Below are 19,683 nucleotides of genomic sequence, written 5' to 3'. Positions count from 1 at the left end.
GTGACAGAGTCTGGCTCTGTCACCCAGCCTGGAGTGCAGTGGCGCAATCTTGGTTCACTGCAACCTCCACCTCCTGGGTTCAAGCAATTCTCATGCCTCAGCCTCCCAAGTAGCCGGGACTACAGGTACACGCCATCACACCCGGGTGAATTTTGTATTTTTAGTAGAGACACCCAGCTGATTTTTGTATTTTAAGTAGAGACGCCTGGCTGATTTTGTATTTTAGTAGAGACGCCAGACTGATTTTTGTATTTTTAATAGAGACGGGGTTTCACCATGCTGGCCAGGTTGGTCTTGAACTCTTGACCTCAAGTGACACACCTGCCTTGGTCTCCCAACATGCTGGATTTATAGGCGTGAGTCACCACACTGGCCCAGAAGCATCTCTTTACCTGCCCATACATTCAGTCTGTGGTGATATAATGCTTTAAAGTATATATAGGAAAAATCTGGGCCAGGCATGGTGGCTCACACATGTAATTCCAGCACTTTGGGAGGCTGAGGTGGGCAGATCACCTGAGGTCAGGAGTTCAAGACCAGCCTGACCAATATGGGGAAACCCCATCTCTACAAAAAGTACAAAAAAATCAGCTGGGGGTGGTGGTGCGCACCTGTAATCCCAGCTACTTGGGAGGCTGAGGCACGAGAATAGATTTAGCCCAAGAGGCAGAGGTTGCAGTGAGGCGAGATCATGCCACTGCACTCCAACTTGGGTGACAGAATGAGATTCCATCTTAAAAAAAAAAAAAAAATCTGGCCTCACACAGATACAGTTTGAAAAGAGACGAATATTTTAACAGATTTTTCAAATAATTCGATTCTTTCATATGTTTCAAAACTCAACAAGTGGTAATTTTAAAAAGGCTAGTTGCAATGTGGAAAATTAAAGAATGTCAATTGTTTTTCAAATAATTTATGTGGAAATCCACTGGTCTAATGTGCATCCTGAATGGATAATTTATCCATGCATGATTCTGTAATATGCATTAGTTATCTGAAAACTACTGGTTCATTGAGTTATGCAGATCTTCCAGATGCTGACATATTATACAATATTTTAAAAAATCATGTTCAATAATATCAGCGCCAAGTTCACCAGAAAACGAATTGGGAAGTTTTTAAGTTCATGGTGGCAGAGAAAATTTTCTAAAATTCTAATTTTGCCTTGAAGCTCAAATTTTATTATTAGTAACATACTGTCAAATTGTTTTTCTTGAAGTGTCACATTCACGTCTTTCATTTACAAGAAAAATGTCTACCTAACATTGAAATTAGAATAACCATAGTTTGTCTATCATTCTTTTAAGTAAACATCGTATTTCATGAACAAAGTGATTAGTTCTGCTTGTGACTCAAATAATTATACAAGTGCTCTTCCTTCAGATAACGACTATATTTCTTCAGTAGCCAGCACAAATGCTTATTCATATTCCTGATTTGTCATACAGAATACTAATAAGACATGTACTCGGCCAGGCATGGTGGCTCACGCCTGTAATCCCAGCACTTTGGGAGGCTGAGATGGGAGGATCACTTGAGGTCAGATGTTCACGACCAGCCTGGCCAACACGGTGAAACCCTGTCTCTACTAAAAATACAAAAAATTAGCCAGAAATGGTGGTTGATGCCTGCAGTCCCAGCTACTCAGGAGGCTGAGGCAGGAGGAGTGCTTGAACCCAGGAGGTGGAGGCTGCAGTGAGCCGAGATCGCCCGACCACACTCCAGCCTGGGTGACAGAGTGAGACCCTGTCTCAAAAAAAAAAAAAAAAAAAAAAAAGACATGTACTCTGTAGTCCCAATTTTAAAAAACTAACAATTGGTATTGGTTTTTCAAGGACATCTTAAGAGAAGGTAGCATGCAAGTACATGGCAGTGAAGAATATAATGACTGCTTGTGACATTTGGTGCCACTGCCTAAATTAGTCCTAAGGCCCACCAGTGCTACCCACAGCATTCCTTTTGCACCATCATAAGAACCTACAGAGCGAAAAATGATAAATAACATCTTAGTACTATTATAAAAAAATTGTGAACTTGCAGATGCCCTGAGAAGGTCTCAAGGACCCAACAGGGGTCTGCAAAGCAAACTTTGAGACCCTCTCCTTAGGATAAATCTCTATAAGAATTCTTTAAAAAATCATTATTGCTGTATTTTTTGACCCACTCTGAATGTTTGATTATGGACATTTAATCCCTTTCACACCTCGTTAGAAATTGTTTGGTTCCATTTATGTGATCTTAATGTAAGATGTTTAGTGGTTCCCTGTATATATATTTTTTCTATTTTTAATTGATAGAGTAGTAATCCCTCATGACATAAAATTTAAACAGTACAAATAGGAATCTTATAAAAATTAAGTCTCTTTCCTATTCCAGATCCCAGTACTCTTTTCCAGAAGCAACCACTGTCAACACATTTTGGAAGCTGTACCTTATTAACACATATAGATCCACTTTATTTTTCAAGGTCTATGACACATACTGCCAAAATACCCTCTATGAAGATTATACTGGTTTAACGTCTAATCAACAGCATGAAAATGCCCATTTGCTCACACCTTTTCCCTAAAGAGTTATTATTGTAAAAACTAATTTGTCTTATTGTTTAATTTGTACCTCTGAATTCTAACTACCCTAAACAATTTTTCATTTCCTTGGTTGACCATTTAAGACGTTCCTATATTTATGCACCACCTCTTTACATCCTTTGCCCCGTTTTGTATTGGGGTACCTTTTGTTAATAATTTAACAAAATTTTATGATAAAGTTTTATGATACACACAGTAATTCTTTGACAGTAAATGTTTTAATATTTTGCTCCATTTACAATGTTTGGTTTTTACTAAAATGTGACTATATATCAAAGAATCTCACAGCTGGCAAAGGGTTTAACATCAGATCAGACTAATGCTTTCAATTTACAAAGCTGATGCAAAGTGGTGAAGTGACTTGGCCAAGGTCACCAGTTAGTGAAAAGGCTTAGATTAAGATTCAGAGCATCTGACTCTTTCCTGGATAGATGCAAGGATGACATACCTGGATTCAAACGGATCCTGCTTCTCCAGAGGTCTCACTCTTTTCTTCGTCACTACCAATTTAGTCAAGTCCACATACTTTGTTTCTCCATTGCTATATGTGAACTCAAGAACACTATTCCATTCCCCTTGCACTCTACATACCACAGTGTTGGTGATGTTGTGCTTTACTTCAGCTGTAACCCTAGAAGCAGATAGAAAAGAAAGATACACCCTAATAAGTGATATCATGTTTCTTAGATCTGAAACCCAAGAACACAGCCTGTGAATCCTGTTGAAATTAGTTATATATCTCACTTCAATATGTCAGAGCCAAAGTTAGATTCTTTGTATGTCCTATGACAGCTTCCTTCATAATTTGTTCAATATCAATTTTAGTCTTTAGAAAAAATGCCAGGAGTCAAATCAGAGACTTCATTATCATTAATGTCAGAATGTTATCTTTAAAATGCTTGCTACAAACAAAACTATAATACTAAAACTAAATAGAAATATGAAAAATATCAATATTTTATTTATTACAGTCTACAAATGTTACAACATTACAATCTATTTAACTTTTTTTTACTAGTTAATTCTACTTATTGAAATATTTGGCATCCCTACATTTGAAGTTCTGGATACATCAATCCTATATTAAACTACATAAGCCTAATTTTAAATTTAGAAACCACACAAACCAATAAGAGGTAGAAAAATATAAAAGAACACATTAAAATGTTTAAAATGCTCTTGCCAAAAGAGAAAAATTTAAAGAGCACTGGTCTACAAAAACTATCATTATCACCACAGAACTCAGAGAGACCTTAAACATTACTGCTATTGAAGTTTAATGAAGAGTCACCACAGCCATATATATATATAATAGCTATATATATGGCTGTTTATCAACAGATAGCTGTATTGATGCAGCACAAATACATCAATAGGAACAGGCTAGGAATAGGAACAGGTGTAATTATTATTATTATTATTTTTGAGACAGAGTCTCGCTCTGTTGCCTAGGCTGGAGTGCAGTGGTGTGACCTTGGCTCACTGCAACCTCCGCCTCCTGGGTTAAAGTGATTCTCCTGCTTCAGCCTCCCACCTAGCTGGAGTAGCTGCGATTACAGGTATGCATCACCATGCCCGGCAAATTTTTGTTTTTTGTTGTTGTTTTTTTTTGAGACAGAGTCTTGCTCTATTGCCCAAGCTAGAGTGCAGTGGCTCGATCTTGGCTCACTGCAAACTCTGCCTTCTGGGTTCACGCCATTCTCCTGCCTCAGCCTCCCGAGTAGCTGGGACTACAGGTGCCCACCAACACCCCTGGCCAATTTTTTGTATTTTTTAGTAGAGACGGGGTTTCACCGTGTTAGCCAGGATGGTCTTGATCTCCTGACCTTGTGATCCGCCCGCCTCGGCCTCCCAAAGTGCTGGGATTACAGGCGCAAGCCACCGCGCCCGGCCAAATTTTTGTATTTTTAGTAGAGACGGGGTTTCGCCATGTTGGCCAGGCTGGTCTTGAACTCTGACCTCAGGTGATCCGTGTGCCTCGGCCTCCCAAAGTGCTGGGATTACAGGTGTGAGCCAATGTGCCTGGACTGTAGCTATTTTTAGTGAAGTATTTTATGTTCACTCTAGGACACAGATAACAACAGGGTCAGATCAGATAGAGGTTCAGAACTTAGGGAATGATAGGCAAAAGTTAGGGTCTAATCAGTGTACCAGAGAATGTGGCTCATCTAGATTCAAAAGGAAATCCAAAGACCAAAAGTCTAGAGGTTCAAGTGACAGTTCAGGAATCCCAAGTAGCATTCGTCCAGCCTAAGCTAAGGGAACAAGAAGGACAAAGTGGAATTCAGGGAGTCCAGTTTCAGTTTTAAGCAAGCGGTCTGTGAACTCAGCTCAAGGCAGAGGTGTAAGGAGCCCAAGAAGCAAATTATTAGCCAGATCTCTGGAATCTAAGAGCAAATCAAACATTCACAATCAAGAGTTAAGAGTAATTTTATCTACTAAAAATACAAAAAAAAAATAGCTGCACATAGTAGCACAGGCCTGTAATCTCAGCTACTCAGGAGGCTGAGGCATGAGAATTGCTTGAACCCGGGGGGCAGAGGTTGCAATGAGCCAAGATTACACCACTGCACTCCAGCCTGGGTGACAGAGGATGGCTCTGTCTCAAAAAAAAAAAAAAAGAGTAGTTGTATGGTTGTAGCTCACTGGACACAAAGGACACCAAGACTATCAGTCAACTTGATTACAGCAGGAATGGGAACCCTGGGTTATGCCTCAAAGCATACACACCTAAATAACTGCCCTGGTTTCTTGCCAGTGTGAATGTTTTTTGTGATGTCATTGCATGCTTCCTCTCTGATCCCACTTGCCAACATCCTTTCCTTCCTTGAAAATTTATCTCTATCAAACAGGATATGAGGAAGTAACACTGAACATTTATCTAGTCTGTTTTCCATCCACATACACCATTCTAAGATAATCAGCTCCTCACTTGATCTTTCTTTTACTACCATAGCACATCTCTCAAGTTACTGTTATCTCCCATAAGGCTTTCCAATGGACAGTCTTAGGGACCTGTTCATGACTGCCAGCTATTACAGGGTCCGTATTGTTTAGAGCAGCTACACAGCAAAAGCAGCGCGAAGAAAAGTGGGGCAGGGGACACGAATCACATATACTACAGGCAGGCCATGAGGAACTTGCAGAGGAGCACAAGGAGGAAGAAGGCCTCATCACTTTGCTTATAACAATTTTTCACAACAGTCTAGGGCAACCAGCACACTTCTTCCGTAAAGGACCAGAAAGTAACTGTCTCAGGATTCTCAGGCCAGACTGTCTCTATTGAAACTACTTAACTTTGTCACTGTAGCATGAAAGCAGACAGAAACAAGTACATGAATGTGCATGACTGTGTTCCAATAAAATTTAATTTACAAAAACAGGTGTCACTAAAGGCTTGAGCTCTTTACTTCCATTGCATACAGTCCTTAGGGAACTGATCACACAGTAATATTATTATTGGTTTGCCATCCTTGCCCCTTGCCAAGACTGTAATCTCTTTAACAGGCATGGAATGGGTCTCATCTCTATAGCCCCATTTAGCACTTAGCAGAGTGCCTGATAAACAGTGAGTTTATTGCCTGAATTAATGAATAAGAAAACAAAACCTCAATTATATTATCACTACATAGAATAAGAGTGAGCAAAAGCATACATACACAAGAGGATGCCAATGTGTGCATGGAGGGGGAGTTAACATTTTTTGAACATTTAAAATATGCTGGGCATTTTACATAAATTATTTGCCAAGCCTTGTGACTATCCCATTTCTGTAGATGAAGAAACTAAGGCTCAAAAATTTAGGTAAGGTGCCCCAAATCTCTCTCTCTCTCTCTCTTATTATTTGTTTTGGACAGTCCTGCTCTGTCACCCAGGCTGGACTTCAGTGGTGAAATCATGGCTTACTGCAGCCTTGACCACTTAGGATCAAGCCATCCAACCGCCTCAACCTCCTGAGCATCTGGAACTACAGGCATGTGCCATCATGCTCAGCTAACTTTTAATTTTATTCTTGTAGAAAGTGGGTCTCACTACGTTGCCCAGGCTGGTATTAAACTCCTGGGTTCAAGCGATCCTCCCACCTCAGTTTCCCAAAGTGCTGGGATTAGAGGCATGAGCCACTGTACCCGGCCCCCAAATCTTGTAGTTAGTAAAATAATAGAGTCAGGATTTGAATACATGTCTAAAGGACTCCGAAGTCCGGTTCTTCCCAATACTTCTAGGTACAAATTTCCTTAAAACAACTTGACCTGAGGTCTGACATTACCATTATTTTATAGCTATGATATACAAATAAAAAATTAGGTAATTCAGAGAAACATTTTATAGGACAAAGGGAAATTGAGAAAATAACCCAAAGAAATAAAATTCTGCTCCAATTCAAATTTGTCATTCTGCTTACATGCAGCAGCATGAAGAAACAGACTTCCTGCATAAACAAAAGATACAAAGGCGGAGCTTAGGAATTTAGGAAGTAAAAGCTTGTACCAAACTACCATAAGAAAGGTATATTTAAAAAGTTATGCCAATGATTAACACAAGGCAAAATAAGTTAGGTTATGGAAAGCGATTCTTTTTTTTTTTTTTTTTTGAGACGCAGTTCCCTTTTTGTGGAGCGCAATGGTGTGATCTTGGCTTGGAACTTGGCAACAATCTCAGCTCACGCAACCTACCGCTATTCCGATAATTCTTCTGCCCCCAGCTCCCAAGTAAGCTGGGATTTATAGGCCTGTGCCACCAACCACTCGGTAATGTTGTATTTTTTAGTAGAGACGGGTTCCTCCAATGTTTGGTCAAGGCTGGTCTTGACTTGAACTACCCGACCTCAGGTGAATCACCCATCTCGCCTTCAAAGTAGCTGCGCTTACAAGCATAACGACACCGATGCACTAGCAAAAGTGATCTTAATCGTTAGGGAAATTCTGGAAAATACTTGAGTAATTCTGGGCCGGGCGCGGTGGCTCAAGCTGATAATCCAGCACCTTGGAGAGGCGAGACGGGCGGATCACGACGGTCAAGGAAGATCGGGAGACCATCCTGGCTAACCCAGGGAAACCCCGTCTCTACTAAAAATACAAAAAAACTAGCACCGATTCCGATAAGTGAGCGGGCGCCTAGTAGTCCCAGCTACTGGAGAGCTGAGCCAAGGAGAATGGTGTGAACTGGAGGCGGAGCTTGGCAGTGAGCGAGATCACGGCCCACCTGCACTCCAGCCTGAGGACAGAGCGAGACTCCGTCTCAAAAAAAAAAAAAAAAAAAGAAATACTGATAATTCATTTAAAGTGTCTGAAGTGAGCCGGTGCTGACTGTGGTGCTCAAAGCCTGTAAATCCAGCACTTGAGGAGGCCAAGACGGGCGAGATCACGAGGTCAGAAGATCGAGGACCATCCTGGCACATAACATGGTGAAACCCCGTCTCTACTAAAAAAATCAAAAAAAAACTTATAAAACGAGTGACGTGGCAGCGTCTGTAAGTTCCCAGTACTCGGGAGGCTAAGGCAGGAGAAGGCATCAAACCCGGAGTGGAGCTTGCGGAGCTGAGAATCCGGCCACTGCAATCCGCCTGGCAACAAGAGCGAGACTCCGTCTCAAAAAAAAAAAAAAAAACTGTCTGGTAAGAGTAGAAAGGAAATGGTTATTGAATCAGAATAGAATCAGTTCTGTTGAAGGTCTTAACAGTCTTCAATTTTTTCTCATCTATAAAACTAATACCTTTCCCTCATGGGACTAGTAAGATTTTTTTTTTTTTTTTTTTTTTTTTTTTTTTTTTTTTTTTTTGAGACAGTCTTGCTCTGTTGCCCAGGCTGGAGTGCAGTGGCATAATCTCAACTCACTGCAACCTCCACCTCCCGGGTTCAAGCGATTCTCATGTCTTGGCCTCCTAAGTAGCTGGGATTATAGGTGCATGCCACCACGCTCAGCTAATGTTTGTATTTTTAGTAGAGACGCAGTTTCACCATGTTGCCCAGGCTGGTCTTGAACTCCTGACCTCAGGTGATCCATTCGACTCGGCCTCCCAAAGTACTAGGATTACAGGCATGAGCCACGGCATCCCAAAGTGTTGGGATTACAGGCGTGAACTACTGGGCCTGGTCAAGAATGGTTTTTAGAAGCAATTTTACCAAATGGTTAATTATATCCTATAAAAAAGTTATATAAATGTTGCCAAAAACCAAACTTAAATATTCAAAAATAAGATATTAAATAATTCCCTTTAACAGGTTAAGGTACTGGCTTCTTGTGGTTACTATCTAGGTGCTAATATCTTAACCATCAGGCAAGTTCTCCAAATCCAAGTCAAATTCTGGATCCTTTATGACTGAGGCAATTGAAAGGCTGTCTTAAAGATAAAAAATATTTCTAACACAGAAATCTAAGATTTCAACAAAGCACTTGCCTAGGATTTGAGCAGATCAGAATTTTCTCCTTGACAAAAACTTTGCCTTTCTCCACAACTCAGGCTTATGGAGATGAGATGGCCCTACATGCGGGTGAGAACGCAATTAAAATTTTACTTTCAAAAAAAAAAAAAGGTTTCTTGACCAAATCTACAATATCTCAAGTATATACATCTTGTATCAATAAATGACATAGAATACAGAATATGCTGCCCTTAAGATAGTTAGCAAAGAGCTAAATCTTACATTGTTGTCCCATTCATCTCTAAGGTGAGAATTGATACATAGTAAAACATATGCTTTCTCGCTTTTTAAAAACTTGACAAGTCAGCCTTTTAGATTTTCTAGATCCTGTCTCTAAGAGCTCCCTGAGATACCAGAAAACCACTGGTTATGTTAACTTAGCTTCAAATAGAAAATATTTTATTGACTGAAAGTTAGCTTTGGGTTTCACTGATGGTATATATACAAAATTCACATGAAGCGTAATTACATTTTATGGAGAGCTACTGAAGAAGATACTGTCTATTATGTTACTCGATGTCACTATGTAAGGACACATGCAACAAATCCCTTTAGAATTTAGTGCCAGGAAAATAGTTTATCTATCTTGAAAAAGTGATATGCTTCCTTTATCAGACATTGGGAAGTATGTTGAGCATCATGTTTCTTTATTTGCTTTAACAGACGAATCAAAACTAAAAATTGATTTTTGAGCTATAGTAATCATCTAATCCTAGCTTCACAGTACCATTGTCCTTACCCATCTTTATGGTATTATGACAGACTTTATTTTTAAGTATTATATATGAGTTTTCCTAAAAGCCTTACAAATGCTTTCCAAAAATAGTATCCTGGATTATAATCTCAGACTGAAAGCTTCTTGCAGACAAAGTTAGTTTTTATTTCTCTGTATCTCTAGTATGCAGAAAAGTTATAAACACACACACACACACACACACACCCATCTACATATCCTAAAATTTTTATGATATTACACCACGCACTATATATATAGGCATCCTAAAGTGAGTGTGGAAAATAGGAACAGAAGGTGGACATGAGAATGGGGAATAGTTAAGTAGGCTCACTTGGCTGCATCAGAGATAGATGTGGAAAATGAGGGAGTAAGGGAAGACAGGGAGAATATAATATATTTATACCAAATGCAGACGAGAGATAATGTGTCTGTCCCAACTGCAGACAGCAGTTAAAAAAAACTAGGCTATGTCTGAGGAAGGAGGCATGAGCATTAAATAAAGACATGGAGAAGACCTTAGTTATAATAATCTGTAAGCACAAAGAAGAAAAGGTGTCAAGAATAAGAAATTTGGCTGAGCATGGTGGCTCACGCCTGTAATCTTGACTCTTTGGGAAGCCAAGGATTGCTTAAGCCCAGAAGTTCAAATCAAAACCAGCCTGAGCAACATAGGGAGATCCTGTCTCTTAAAAAGTGAGAACCCGTCTCATTAAAAAAAAAAAAAAAAAAAAGAATTCCTTTTTTTTTTTTTTTTTTTTAAGACATGAGTCTGTTTGTGTCACCACCGCTGGAGCACAGTGGCAGATCACGGCTCATTTGCAACCTCTGCCTCCAGGTTCAAGCAATTCTCATGCCTCAGCCTTCTGTGGGCATTACAGGTACCTTCCACCACACCCGGTCAATTTTATTTAAATTTATTTTTTTTGAGATGGAGATTCATCTTGTCCACCCCGGCTGGAGTACAGTGGTGCACCTCAGCTCACTGCAACCTCTGCCTACTGGATTCAAGAAATCCTCCAGCCCAGCTGCCTGAATACTGGGATTAATAGGCATGCGCCACCATACCCAGCTAATTTTGTTATTTTTAGTAGAGACGGGGGGGGGGGGGGTGGGTCTCGCCATTTTGGCTAGGCTGGTCTCGAACTCCTGGCCTCAGGTGATCCACCCATGACTAAAAAATCACATGTGACTAAGAAATACAAATATTAGCCGGGTGTGGTGGCTCCCAGCACTTTGGAAGGTTGAGGCAGGCAGATCACTGGAGGCCAGGAGTTCGAGACCAGCCTGGCCAACATGGTGAAAGCCCATCTCAACTAAAAATACAAAAAGTAGCCAGGCATGGTGGCACATGCCTATAATCACAGCTACTTGGGAGGCTGAGGCACAAAAATTGCTTGAACCCAGGAGGCAGTTGCAAGGAGCCAAGATCGTGCCACTGCACTCCAGCCTAGGCGACAGAGTGAGACTCTGTCTCAAAAAAACAAATGACAAAAAAAGAAATACATCAATATCATTGAAAATAAGAAGTGCTGGATCTGGAAATTTATCACTGCAAGTTGCTTCCACCTAAGCATCTACTGAAACACATACGCTGGCTTTAATCATTGTGCTTCCTGAACCATTCTTCATGATTAGATATGTTTCCACCCTAACTTGTAGCTATAGCTGCCTTCACTGAGGTCCAGATCCAAATCTGTATCCCTTAAAGGCAGAATTGGGCCAGAGACTACAAGTTCATTTGTTAGAAATTCTATTGTAAAGCTCACTAGTTACTTCATCTGGAAAATTTTTAAGAGTAGATATCTTAATGTTGCTACTTTTAAAAATAGAGCATGATATTCAGAATGCCTTAAAAGATGAAATATTTTAAACAAGAAATAAACATGAATACAAATCCAACTTCACATAAAACAGAGCAGAAAAAGAATAAGGAGTTGTAATACAAAATCAAAGTGGAAGAATAAGAACGCGATATCAATAAAATGTGCTTACCGATGCAGTTTGCCACCATAAAATGGCTTGGTATGAAAAGTGATGCTGGCTGAATATCCAGTTTTTGCACAGTTGACACTGACTTTGCCACCCAGTTCTACCCAAGGAACAGTCAAAATTGACCGAGCATATGCACAAGGTAGAGAAAATGTGTACTCTTCTCCATGCTCCAACAGACTAAGGATACCTGAATGTGAAAACATGAGGGTGGTTAACATCTTTTTAAAGAAACAGCTATCGAAAAAATCCATATTAATTTTTTTCCTGTCTAGTAAATAAGCAGCATTATTTTTCCTAATCTTCATTTAACTTTTATGGAACTGACTTCATTTATAACTATATCTGACAATAGTACCAGGCAATAGTGAATCAGGTTTACTTTCACTATGACCTTTCTGTCAATTTGAGGTTCATGGGTCCAGTAAATGTTACAGTGGAAACATTTCAAGGGTTTCCTCCAATGCTCCTAAAAATAATTTTTTTTTTTTTTGAAGACAGAGTTTTGTGATTGTTGCCCAAGCTGGAGTGCAGTGGCGTGATCTTGGCTCACTGCAACTTCTGACTCCCAAGTCAAACGATTCTCCTGCCTCAGCCTCCCGAGTAGCTGGTATTACAGGTGCCCGCCACCACGCCCAGCTAATTTTTTTTGCATTTTTAGTGGAGATGGGGTTTCACCATGTTGGCCAGGCTGGTCTCGAACTCCTGACCTGAGGCGATCCACCTGCTTTGGCCTCTCAAAATGCTGGGATTACAGGCGTGAGCCACTGTGCTTGGCCCTTAAAAATAATTTTTTAAAAAAGGCCTTCAGTCAGAGTTTAAGACAATGGTATGCTAAAATTTTATCATTAGTATGAATAACTTTTTAGTAGTTTGGGAATAACCAGATGTTCGATGTTATTAAGTCACAGACATTGATCTAAGACAGTATAATGGGAAAAAATTGTTCTTCTATTCTATGTATATTAAAAAAGAAAAAATGTTGTTTGATTATAAAAACTATGGTCATAATAATTTTGTTTGCCAAATTATAAAATATTTATGGTGAAGTTAGAAGAGATAACAGTGGTGGTTTTCAAACAAATGTTATTCTAATGGAGAAAGGAGCTTGTTCCATATTAAGTGACGCTAATTACAGATGGTTTAAAAGGTTTTATAAAAAGGGGACTACATTAATGAATAATCACTCTATACTAGATAATCAAGGGATACTAAGGATACTCAAGCTACATTACTAACCTTCTAAACTCATTACCTGTGTCATCAAATCAACAGACCACATATTGAAGTGGATATGTACTACTAGTCCGAACGTTTATGGCATCCCCCTTTTAATAAATGCTCGTTAAGCACTCACTTCTTAATGTTCACAAATAAGGGGAAGTGTTTAAATATTTTAATATAGTCAATTTTTAGGATATGCGAATAGACAAAATGAGATTCTAAAGTAGCCTACATAAAGCAACATCAACTATTTTTTTTTTTTTGTATTGCTCTTAACAGTCTTCAGAAAGGGCAACAATAAATTAAGGTTTATTGAGCCATTTCATAAAAAACATGGCTCTGGCTATAATATATTTATACATAACGAGAGCTGTCAGATGACAGACAACATACTTGTATATATTTTAAGTCTTTTTTTTTTTTTGAGATGGAGTTTCACTCTTGATGCCCAGGCTGGAGTGCAATGGCACAACCTCAGCTCACTATAACGTCTGCCTCCCGGGTTCAAGCGATTATCCTGCCTCAGCCTCCCAAGTAGCTGGGATTACAGGCACCCGCCACCACGCCTGACTACTTTTTTTGTATTTTTAGTAGAGACAGAGTTTCACCATGTTGGCCAGGCTGGTCTCGAATTCCTGAACTCATGTGATACACCCACCTCGGCCTCCCGAAGTGCTGGGATTACAGGCATGAGTCACCACACCCAGCACCATTCCTGATTTTTACTTACTTTCTGTTGTGGGTATCGATAACCATTTAATTTCCAATATATTCCACTAATATATAGCAGCACGATAAAAAATTATTTACATACCTCCTTTATAATTAAAGCATGGTTAAGATATGAATGCTTTTCTCCATTTCTTTTTTTAAAAATTTAACATTTGAGACAAGGTCCTCCTCTGTCACGCAGCTGGTGTGCAGTGGCACGATCATGGCTCACTGCTGCCTCAATTTCCCGAGCTCAAGTGATCCTGCCACCTCAGTCTCCCAAGTACCTGGGATTATAGAAGCAAGCCACCATGCCCAGTTAATTTTTTTAAATTTATTTTTGCAGAGATAGGCTCTCATTATGTTGCCCAGTCTGGTCTCCAACTCCTGGGCTCAAACTATCCTTCCACTTCAGCCCAGCAAAGTATTGAGATTACAGGTGTGAGCCACTGTGCTCGGCTTTTCTTCACTTCTTGAAGTATTTCCTTTCTTGTAGTGTGAGAGGCTACCATTCCCAGATTCTTACTGTTACATGAACTGGTAAGAGTAACTGTCCTTTGGAAGAGTGTCAAAGAATATGGTTCTAAATGTGTCTATTTCTTAACCTTTATGACCTTAGACATGTCTCATCACCTCTAGACTTTTTTTTTTTCACTTATAAAATAAGCAAATTGATCTATGAAGTGCTTAAGGCTAATGTTATGGAATTTATAACGAAGGGTAGCAAACTTTTTTTTTTTAAACTAATAAAATATGAATGATTTCAGCTGGGTGTAGTGGCTCACTTGAGCTCACAAGTTTAAGACCAGCCTGGGCAGCACGGGGAAATCTCGTCTCTACAAAAAAATACAAAAATTAGTTGGGCATGGTGGTGCATGCCTGTAATCCCAGCTACTGTGGAAGCTGGGGTGGGAGGATGGCCTGAGCCTGGGAGGCAGAGATTGCAGTGAGCCGAGATGGCCCCACTGCACTTCTACCTGGGCAATACAGCTAGACCACGACACACACACACACACACACACACACGAGAGAGTACTTTCTAATGTTATAAAAGTTGTAATTAACTTGAAATATTATTTGGAAATTGGTAAGACATACTACAACAGAACTTAAAAATGGGGAAAACTGAAAAAGAGGATATTTTCTTCATAATGACTAAAATACAATCTCAAAATATTAGAGTGACAGGCTTAAATGATGCCATGCTTACATTGTAAAATGACATTCAGAGCAAAGTGTTCTTTGCATAAGCGTTTTCCTTTAACATAAAAGTGGTAGTTTTTTTTCCTATCATTATATTTTCATTAACTCTTCAATAATTTCTGTGGAGATTTTGTTTTGTTTCATATTCTTGGTCAAAAAATAATTTTCACAATCTTCTGATGAAGTAGAATTAAATTTTATCAGTATGTGTTTTTAAATATTCTATGAATAGCACCTAAATATTCTATGAATAGCACCTCTGGCCCCCATCTCCTAAAGTGCTGAGATTATAGGCTAATGCCTGGAGGTAGAGGCCAAAAGATCACTTGAGCCCAGGAGGAGTTCATGACCAGCCTGGGCAACATATTGAGACCCTGTCTCTAAAAATAAAAATAAAAAAAATTAGCCTAGCATGGTGGTGCGTGCCTGTAGTCCTAGCTACTTGGGAGGCTGAGGCAGGAGGATGGCTTGAGCCAAGTAGGTCAAGGCTGCAGTTAGTTATGACCATGCTACTGCACTTCAGCCTGGGCAACAGAGCAAGACCCTGTTTCTAAAAAAAAAAAAAATTAAATTAAAAAAAAAGATTTACCTATGTTTTTTGTGATTTTATAATAATAAAATTTGGGACCAACCTCAATGTCCAAATAAAGGGAAATGTTTAAATAAAAGATGGAAAATAAATTTCATAGAATATTATGCAGTCATTAAAATGTTTTATTAATGACATGAGAAAGCGAATATATTTAATTAAAAAGGAGGACACAAACCTATATATATTGTTAATTCTAATTTTATAAGGCTAAAAGTCCTGAATATACACACACAGAAAAAGTATAAAATATTAAATTTTTTAATATATATATATATGGATGCAGGCATTACAGAAGCTTTTATTTTCTGCTTTGTACTTTTCTAGTTTTCCAAATATTTGATAAGAAATATTTAAAAATACCAGGCACGGTGGCTTATGCCTGTAATCCCATCACTTTGGGAGGCCAAGGCGGGTGGATCATCAGAGGTCAGGAGTTTGAGATCAGCCTAACCAACATGGTGAAACCCCGTCTCTACTAACAATACGAAAATTAGCTGGTTGTGGTGGCATGGTGGCAGGCGCCTGTAATCCCAGCTACTCGTGAGTCTGAGGCAGAAGAATTGCTTGAACCTGGGAGGCGGAGGTTGCAGTGAGCTGAGATCGCGCCACTGCACTCCAGCCTGGGCGACAGAGCGAGACTCCATCGCAAAAAAAAAGAAAAGAAAAGAAATATTTAAAATCAGAAAAAAATAATTTAAAAAGAGAATTTACATTAGTTCATAGATATACTCCTCCCATCCCCCCCAAGAAGCATTCTGGAACACTCTAGGAATTGGAGCTAAAAATTAACTTAACATTTTAAACTTATAGTTAATATTTATCTAGGGTTCCTAAATTTAAGATTGTAGTTTGATATTAAAAATTGTAAAACAGGCACTTGACCTTCACGTGCCTGCTTGGGTTTCTTCCAAATGAACTATCCTTTCTTTCCTATTCTAAAGCCTTTTTAAATAAACTTTCATTCCTGCTTGAAAAAAAAAAAAATATATATATATATGTAAAACAATTTTTCTACTTACCTTCTCCAACCATTGTCACGCCTATTGACATGCCTAAGAACTTGCTCTTAGTCCAGACATGCGCGTTTACACACATCTTCCTCTCTGTACATTCTGCATAAAATCCTGAGACTGGAGGATGATGAGAAACCTGCTCAGCAACAAATCTGACTGTATAACAATCTGCTCCCACCTGGTTCAAAGACTCCTCCGATAAAGGAGCATGATTTGTGACTCCCTGGGTGGAAGAACTGCTAAAAACACTGGATGCTACTTCGCTTTTTGGCATCCTCCAGGAACAGTGAAATGTTTCTCCAATGATAGGATTGTATGGTTTTTTAGCAATGGCTCCCTTACGGCCTTCATGAAATGAGGTAAGGTAGTACTCAACAAAGCGAATCATTCTGTCCTCAGCTGTGGCTCCATCAGTGATGGCTATAAATAGGTCTGGATGAGACATAAAGTCTGCATACATTTCCAGCAAGGAACGCTTCTCTAGGATAAATGTAGGAAGCACCACCTAAAACAACAACAACAATCAATGAAAGAGGGGAAATTTAATCCATGTGTAGCATATCTGTAGACAACTATTCTCTCTCTGAAAACATTTCATTCTAGATGGGTATTAAAAACAAAGTCATAAAGAAAAAGTATTTAGTCACATTAAAAAATAAGCATTCTTGGCCAGGCACAGGGTCTCATGCCTATAATCACAGCACTTTGGGAGGCCAAGTTGGGAGGATTGTTTCAGCACAGTAGTTCGAGACCAGCCGAGGCAACCCAGTGGAACCCTGTCTCTATAAAAGATACGAAAATTAGCTGGGCATGGTGCCTTGTGCCTGTAGTCCCAGCTGCTCAGGAGGCTGAGGTGGGAGGATCACTTGAGCCTGGGAGGTCGAGGCTACGATCAGCCATGACTGTGCCACTGCACTTGTACCTGAACAAAAGAGTGAGACCCTATCTTAGAAGAAAAAAAAAAAGCATTCCTACAAGGAAATGCAAACCTGCTCAAGATTAAATAAATTCAAGAGAGTCAGAAGAAACTTCAAAAAAATCCTCAAACTTCTAGACTGAATAAAAGTATCACCAGGGAAATGGCGTTAAAACTCAAAGTAAATGTTAGCCTGCCTTTGCTCCTTTCCTATGTTAAAATTAAACTGTAGATGAATGACCAAGACATGAGAAGAGTCAATAAATGTCATTCCCTGAGAACAGACTAAAGAGATCACAGACTGAAGCAAAAACTGCAACATATATTTAATCTTAAGTACAAGAGAACTATTTCCAATAAGAGAACTCTTTATAATTAAAACCAGGTAAGTGTAAGAAAGATTAAATATTTTACTTAAAGCAGAGTTGGGAGAGGCACTGCAAAAGGGCTCAAACCTCTGAGAAAGCAAAATCTGGCAATATTTTTCAAGAGCCCTAAGATGCTCTTAACCATTTAGCCTAGTACTTATTATTCTAAGAATCTAGCCTTAGGAAATAAATAATTGAATGAAGGAAAAGCAATGTGAAAAAATAATTAGAACAACCTCCATTTTAAACTATGGTTCTAGTTAACTGAAGTAGGGAACTTTCATTTAATTGACTATTATAGTCATTTAAAAAGATGGTTTTGAAGATGATATAAATAATACAAAAGACAGTGGATGTTGCAGATTCAGTTGGTGAATTGAACACATGCATCTTAATTTCATTTTCTACCAAAATTCAATAGAAATTAAATAAACTTCATATAAAGACAAACCCAGAGATACCAGGAAAGTAGACAAAACACAACAAAATTTTGAGAGTTCCTAACTGGAAAGCTGAAACTCAGGCAGTAGATTACAATATGCACAGATTCCTGAAAAGGCTCAGGAGCTGACAGCACTAGGTGCCTCTGGATCTGGGGGTTCACAGAAATGCTAAAATAAAAATAACTGAGTAAAATCTGTATGGAAAGCAATTAGATGCCTAACTCACACCCCCAACTCCACACTGTTAGTAACTACCGTCTTAGACCGCAAAGTCTAGAGGTTTAGCCTCCGGATAAACAAGGTGGTCTATTCTCTAGACTGGAGAATAGCAAGGAATTCTAAGAGAGTGGATACCAAGTGATACATAACAAGGGCATTTAATAACTCCATGTAAACTAAATGTTAGCTATTAACACCCTCTCTCATGCAGCCGCCTTCTCCTTTTTAATTACTTTTGGACTCACCAAGTACGAGATGAAAAAATTTTTCTTCTGGGAAATTTGACTAAACCTAGAGGAAAAACCTAATGATACTGACACCAAGTTTCCCAACAAATGGCCCACCCAGATTATGGGACAATGAAAAACAAAGGCGCCACCTATGTGTTAAAGCTTAAAGTCAGGTTTTAGTTTCCTTAAACTTAATTGTGAGCAGAAAAGAAATACTGATTTCCGAGAAAACCTCTAACTAGGAATATAAAGAACAAAATAAAGAAACGGATTTGGAGGCCGGGCGCGGTGGCTCAAGCCTGTAATCCCAGCACTTTGGTAGGCCGAGACGGGCGGATCGCGAGGTCAGGAGGTTGAGACCATCCTGGCTAACACGGTGAAACCCCGTCTCTACTAAAACTACAAAAAACTAGCCGGGCGAGGTGGCGGCGCCTGTAGTCCCAGCTACTCGGGAGGCTGAGGCAGGAGAATGGCGTGAACCCGGGAGGCGGAGCTTGCAGTGAGCTGAGATCCGGCCTGCACTCCAGGCAGTGGAGTGAGCTGCACTCCAGCNGAATTAGAAGTATACCAGGAAGGCTGGGCACAGTGGTTCATGCCTGTAATCCCAGCACTTTGGGAGGCCAAGACAGGTGAATCACTTGAGGTCAGGAATTCAAGGCCAGCTTGGTCAACATGGTGAAACCCCATCTCTACTGAAAATACAAAAATTAGCCAGGCATGGTGGCAGGCGCCTATAATCTCAGCACTTTTGGAGGCCTAGGTGGGGAGATTGCTTGAGGCCACAAATTGGAGACCAGCCTGGCCAACATGGTGAAGCCTTGTCTCTACTGAAAATATAAAAATCAGCTGGGTGTGGTGGCATGCGCCTGTAATTCCAGTTACTCGGGAGGCTGAGGCAGGAGAATCAGCTTGAACCTGGGAGGCAGAGGTTGCAGTGAGCCGAGATCCCACTACTGCACTCCAGCCTGGGTGACAGCGCAAGACTCCGTCTAAAAAAAAAAAAAAAAAAAAGAAACGCATTTGGAGAAA

General features: G+C 39.6%; 1 protein-coding gene across 1 annotated transcript in view; it reads right to left on the bottom strand.

Annotated features, from left to right (window-relative positions):
* Nucleotides 1-19,683, bottom strand: part of OSBPL11 (oxysterol binding protein like 11) — a 78,123-nt gene that overhangs the window by 6,513 nt on the left and 51,927 nt on the right. Inside the window, exons 9-11 of the mRNA XM_017855363.1 lie at nt 16,485-16,983; nt 11,739-11,925; nt 3,037-3,219 (exon numbers count right to left, since the gene is read on the bottom strand). Of these exons, the coding sequence (XP_017710852.1) occupies nt 3,037-3,219; nt 11,739-11,925; nt 16,485-16,983 (869 nt within the window). The remainder of the gene's footprint in view (nt 1-3,036; nt 3,220-11,738; nt 11,926-16,484; nt 16,984-19,683) is intronic.

The sequence above is a fragment of the Rhinopithecus bieti genome, unplaced genomic scaffold (assembly GCF_001698545.2).
Source record: "Rhinopithecus bieti isolate Rb0 unplaced genomic scaffold, ASM169854v2 scaffold_39586, whole genome shotgun sequence".
Lineage (NCBI taxonomy): Eukaryota > Metazoa > Chordata > Mammalia > Primates > Cercopithecidae > Rhinopithecus > Rhinopithecus bieti.
The sequence above is the reverse complement of the archived record's forward strand: the minus strand, read 5'-3'. Positions and strand labels throughout refer to the sequence as shown.